The 6,122-nt window shown below is 54.5% G+C and overlaps 1 protein-coding gene across 1 annotated transcript; it reads right to left on the bottom strand.

Moving 5' to 3' along the window:
- Positions 1-446: 446 nt before the first annotated feature.
- LOC126380230 (uncharacterized) lies at positions 447-6,071 on the bottom strand. The gene has a single exon (XM_050029494.1). The coding sequence runs from the start codon at positions 6,069-6,071 to the stop codon at positions 447-449; it is 5,625 nt and encodes a 1,874-aa protein (XP_049885451.1).
- Between the last annotated feature and the right edge of the window lie 51 nt (positions 6,072-6,122).

Below are 6,122 nucleotides of genomic sequence, written 5' to 3'. Positions count from 1 at the left end.
AATACTTGCTATATTAAAAAAAGCTAATATGTTCAAAACATATTTTATGAATTATGTTGCTTATGCAGATTTTATTTGCTGGGACTGAAGAAAACCCGCGGTGCAAGTGAAGATCCGGTTTATTTGGCAAACCACATTAAAAATACAAAGTTAAAAAGTAAAATACAAGTAAAAAATCTTAAGTAAAAATTCGTAAATAATCGATGTAAAATCAGTGAGAAGTAGAGAAGAAGTGATTCGTGTCGTGTCCAATCAGATTCTTATTGGAAATCTTCGGTCCGGAACTAGCGGGCTGTGCGCGCATTACGTCGGCCAATCAGGAGCGCCGCGCCATGTATCTGCTCCTCGCGTCGCTCCCCGCGCCATGCCCCGCGTCGCTCCCCGCACCGCTCCCCGCGTCGCTCCTCCGTTTCGCGACGCAATTAGCGGGTCGTGCGTGGATTAACTTAGCCCGCGACCTCCTCTTCTCGGCTGTCCGTAACATCCTCCCCTCGGCGTAGATCTTCGCAGCCTTCTTTCACCGGGAGGACGGCGAGACGTCGTAGAGGTCGGCGGAATATCCCTCCTCTTGTTCGTACGTCAGCGACTCTGGTCAGTCCGTCGGGTCCTTGATGCAGTCGGATTACTTCACCTCGTGGCCAGATGTTCCTCGGCAGTACTGGATCAGTGATAATCACGACGTCACCAACTTTCAGGTCCGCTCCGCGCCCGCTCCGTGTGCCTCCACGTGGTATGAGTGTAGGTAGGTACTCCGTTAGCCATCGACGCCAAAACACGTCAGCCAGCGCCTGCGTGGCTCTCCAGGTCCTCCTGTCTACCTCCCTGCACGGCCCGGTAGTGGGTAGGCCGCCGGAAGTCCCCAGTAGGAAGTGATTCGGTGTTAGCGCCTCCATGTCTCCTGGTTCAACTGGCACGTGAGTGAGAGGGCGTGCGTTGACCGTGTACTCTGCCTCCGTGAGTAATGTGGCGAGTACTTCGTCCCTGGGGTAGCGCTCGTGTAGTGTGGCGACTAACGCTGTCTTAACCGAGCGTATTAGCCGCTCCCATGCTCCACCTTGATTCGGTGCCCCGGGTGCGATGTATTTCCAGTTCGTTCGTTGTAGTAGAGCGAAGTCCTTGAGTTGTGGACCCCATTCTCGCTGCGCTGCTCGCAGCTCTTCGTCCGCGCCATGAAAGTTCGTCCCATTATCGCTGTAGATTGTTACTGGCCACCCCCGCCGCGCCGCCATCCGCCGTAGGCACATAATAGCGGAATCCGTAGATAGCGACGGTGAGATCTCTATATGGACCGCTCGCGTAGTGAGACACGTAAACAGGGCGCCCCAGCGCTTTTCCTTATGTCGCCCGACCGTGACGTACATAGGGCCGAAAAAGTCGAGGCCCGTGTAACTAAATGGCCTCGCGTGCGCTGCGAGTCTTTCGTAGGGCAGGTCTCCGTGAACTTGCGGTCTCGGTCTGGCTTTCTTCACTTTGCAGAGTTGACATGAATGCTCCACGGCTCGTACTGTAGGTCGTATACGTGTGATATAGAACTTCTGTTTCAGGTCGTTGACAACTTGCTCTCGGTTAGCGTGGTTCGCCGCCTTGTGTGCGTGCGCGACGAGTAGCCGGGTGAAAGCGTGGCGGCCGTCCATTATTAGCGGACTTTTTGACTGCTCGCTTATTCTCGCCACGCCCACGCGACCGTGTAGTGTAAGTAAGCCTCTGTCGTCTATCCGTGGGTCGAGCTTACGCAGCGCGCTGTTCGGGCGTAACTTCAAGTCCTTTTTCAGCCGTTCTATTTCGTCGGAGTACGAGTCCTCTTGCATTTTCTTATACCATAGCTCTTCTGCCTTTGTGATATGGGCGAGTTTCAGTGTTCGCGTTCGTTTCTTCATTTTATCGACGGCCAGTAAGACGTAGGCTGTCGCACGTACGAGTCTCTCGTAAGAGGAGAACCGACTTATGTCAGGTAGGTAGGCCGGCCCCTCGCTGTTGTCCGTGGCGCAGACTATCTCGTCTTGTCCGTTGTCATTCTCCTCTTCGGTGCGTTCCGATGGCCACCTTTCTTCTTCTTCCCGGAGGAACGCCGGGCCAATGAACCATCTTTGGTCGGCTCGCACCTCGTAGTTAGGTCGTGTGGCGTCGTCGGCTACATTTAACTCGCTCGGTATCCATCTCCATTGTTCGACGTGCGTGAGGTTAGCGATCTCGCCTACGCGGTGAGCTACGTACGGCGTGTACTTGATGATGTCGTTGCGAATCCAGTGGAGAGCGGTCTTCGAGTCTGACCAGAGCACGATCCTGTCAGCCTTCTGTCTATGTTCTTCTTGTATACTGTGGGCGAGTCGTGCGCCTATGAGGCTGGCTTGCAGTTCCAGTCGCGGTATGCTCTGTGCCTTCACCGGTGCTACCTTAGCCTTTGCGCCGGCGAGCGTGATGATGACCTCTCCGTTTCCGTACTTTATTCGCCAGTACGCTACCGTGGCATACGCTCTGTCGCTCGCGTCGTTAAATACGTGTAGCTGACGTTCCAGTACTCCCCTCGTTGGCGCATAGCAACGGGGTAGTTTAACTTCTCGCACGCTGTCGACCGCTCGTATCCATTTAGTGAAGTCCTCGGCGGCTTCTTCCGGCACTTGGTCATCCCATCCTATCCTCTGTTGTCTCCATAAGTCTTGCAGTAGGATTTTAGCCGTTATGGTGAGATGGCTTAACAGTCCAAGTGGGTCGAAGATCGACATGACAGCGCTGAGGGCTTCGCGCTTAGTCGGCGGGCGTGCTGACGTCTTGACCTCCTCCGGTACCCTAGGCAGCGCGGTGTTGAACATTAGTTCATCTTTAGTGGCTTCCCATATTAGACCTAGAGTCTTGCCTTGATGACCAGCGGTTCCCATTTCCTTAGGTAGCTGCGCGCGGCGGTCCGGGGGTATGTCTCGTATTACGTCTTCATTACTCGAGTTCCAGCCGGCTAGTATGAACCCGGCTTGCTCGTGTACGTAGGTTACTTCGTGTACTGCTCGTCTTGCTTCCTCCTTGGTCGCGTAGCTCTCCACGAAGTCGTCCATGTAGTGGCTCTCTGTTATCGCTCGGAGGGCCACGGGGTGTGTCTCAGCGTGCGCGCGTGCGTTGTGGTTGCGCACACTGTGCGCTAGGAATGGTGAGCTTCGAGCGCCGAATATCATTGATGACATGACGTATTCCGTGGGTGGCTTCTTTCGTTCGTTACCTCTCCACAGGAACATTTGAGCCGGTCGATCTTCAGGGCGAATCTTTACTTGTAAAAACATCTCACGTATGTCGGCGGTGACGGCGACCTCTTTTTCTCGGAAGCGATAGAGAATTCCCGGTAAGGCTCGCAGTAAGTCGGGTCCATCCAGGAGGTGATCGTTCAGGCTCTCTCCTCTCGACTTGGCGGCTGCGTCGAAGACTAGGCGTACCTTCCCTGGCTTGTTAGGGTTCGTCACGGCGAAGTGAGGTAGGTACCATGACTTGTCGTTGTCTCTCTCGTCTCCGTTAGCTACTGCAGCGTATCCCTTCGTGAGTAGGTTCTCTATCTGGCTTGTGTAGGCTGCCTGGAATTCGGGGGACTGATCCATCTTCCTCTCGATAGTCCGCAGTCTCCTGAAAGCCATTTCATAGCTGGGCGGCATGACTACTTGCTCGTCTCTCCATGACAGGCCCACTTGATATCTTCCGTTGACTCGTTCGATGGTTTTATTGAAGATGTCGATCGCTCTCTCTTCGGCCTTCCTCGGCTTCGTTATCAAGGCAATTCCTAGGGCGTCGACGTCGTAGTGTGTTTTGATGAGCGCGTTTAATTCCTCATCTTCATTAGCGAAGTTCCTCACGTCTTTTTCCGTCTTGGCGTGTACGTGGAGGACTAGCTGATCCTCCCCTCGGTACAAGCTCCGCGGCACCGTGCCATGTATCGTCCATCCCAGCTCGGTGCGTGATGCGATGGGCTCGTAGCGTTTGCCGATGAGGATTTCCTTCGAGATAATCAGATGCCAGTTGTCGGCGCCGATCAGTAGGCTCGGGCGCGCCGATTCGTAACTCATGTCGTCGAGTGGTAGGTGCTTCAAGTGTTCGTATTCGACGAACTTCCTTTTCACCGTCTGGCTTCCGATCGTAAGTTGTTTCACCGTGTGGGCGGTGATGTCGTGAAACTGCTCTTCATGTTGGCCTCGTACTTCAATCTTGACGACACGACTTTGCGTCTCCTTTTGACTCGCTGTGGCCCCGTGTATGTGTAGCGGGCTCACATGTCCTCTGGCGCCGAGGTCGTTCGCTAGGCCTTCGTCCATGAGCGTGATGGTAGCGCCTTCGTCTAGTAGCGCGTACCTCTTCAATGACGGTCCTCCCGGTACGCGTATCTCCACCGGGCACACCTTCAATAACACCTTGACCGGGCCGCTTGTAGTGGCCGACGCGGACAAGACATTTTCCTCGTTTACTGGCGGTGACTTCGGTTGAGTAGCTGCGGCGGGCGACGCGTCCATATGCAACGTACTGTGGTGAGGTAAGAGACAGTTTTCTATTCCGCACCTCTTTGCTTTACATGTGAATCTCCTGTGCTTTCCGTTGATGCACTTGAAGCATATTTTCTCTTCTTTCACCCACTGCCATCGTTCGTTGACCGTCATCCTCTTGTATTTCTTACAATCGGGTACGTCGTGGTTGCCGCCGCAGCATAGACATCGTTTTGTGACGGCTTCCTTTTCTCTCTCGACGGTCGGTGCGGTGGGTGTTTCAGTGGTTGCGTAGACTTTCACGTCTTTACGTGGCCTTTCACGTGAAAACGACTTCTTTTCTTGATTGTTGAAAGTCTCCTTCAGCGACTGGGGTGATGTGGCGTATGAGAATCGCATCGCACGGTCGGCCTCACGTTCCAAAAATCTTGACAGCGTTGCTATCTCGGCTTCCGATGGGTCTCCGTGTTCGTAGGCGAAGTCATACCACCTAGACTTGAGATGTGGGCTTAGCTTCTCGATGACCTCTCGTGTGAGCATGGGGTTTCGGAGATATCCTCTTTCATCGACGCCACCTAATACGCATACGATGTTCTTCAACTTGACCGCGAGGGTGTTCAATTCGCCCGCGGACGTACCGGACTTAGGTAACTTCTTTATATCTTCCATCGCTCGTTCGTTCAACATCTCTGGTCTTCCAAAACATTGCTCCAGTGTTCGCATAATCTCGTCGGGGCTAGTCGCCGAGTATAGCAGCGCGGCGACTGTCTCCTGTGCTTTCCCTCGTAGACAGTTCCGTAGCCGTGCGAGGTTCTCGTAGTCTGAATACTTATACATCGCCGTAGAATCCCGCATGGCCGCCTTGAAGGGTAGCCATTCCGTCGCGGCGCCGCTGAACGTAGGCAGCTCGTGGGCTTGGCGGGGCACCGGACGTTTATTCACGATCTTTTCTAGCGCTTGTGCTATTCTATCGACCGTGTCCTCTTCTTTATTCGTCGCATGAAAGCTCGTACGTTGATTAGGAATAGGGCTAGGCGGGCGTAGTTCCGTCTCTTTCCCTCGTGCCTCTCGATTCCATCTTCCATCTCGCTCGCTCGCGTGCGCGTTTCTCGCGCATAGAACAGGCTCCATACTGTGCTGAGGCGGGCGTCGTCCCTCCCCCCGCGGCTGGCTGTATTCCATTTCAATCAACCAGTCGTGGACGCGTTGCTGTTCCTCCGTGTGCGTTTCAGCGGCGATTTCCTGTTCATCGATTTGGCTTCCTCTTTCGCTTTCTTCCCTTATCATTGCGACGCTCCGTTCAAGTTTCGCCTTGACTTTGATGGCTTCTAGACGGAGTTCCTGCTGTTTCATTTCAGCTAATTGTATCTCCGCGTCGAGCTCGGCTTGTCTGATGCGCGCCGCCGTACTTGCTGTGGAGCGCATCGATCGCACGGAGCGGGTACTTGCTCTGACAGGCGGGACTTGCACCTGCCCCCCTTCCGTGGACGTGACGAGTCGTCGTTGCGGGACAACCGTGTTCGCGGACGCTGCCGACGTGCTGGCAGGCTGTTCATCGATGTGCATGGCTGACGTCGTGGTGCGCGGGAGCGCGGCCCTGTCTCTCTCGATGAGTACCATTGGCGCGGCGGAGGCGGGCGCGGACTTCTCTCTATCTTCAAAGGTCTTCTC

This window comes from Pectinophora gossypiella, chromosome Z, assembly GCF_024362695.1.
Source record: "Pectinophora gossypiella chromosome Z, ilPecGoss1.1, whole genome shotgun sequence".
NCBI classification, from domain to species: domain Eukaryota; kingdom Metazoa; phylum Arthropoda; class Insecta; order Lepidoptera; family Gelechiidae; genus Pectinophora; species Pectinophora gossypiella.
Note: the sequence above shows the minus strand (reverse complement) of the source record. Positions and strands in the feature narration are given on the sequence as shown.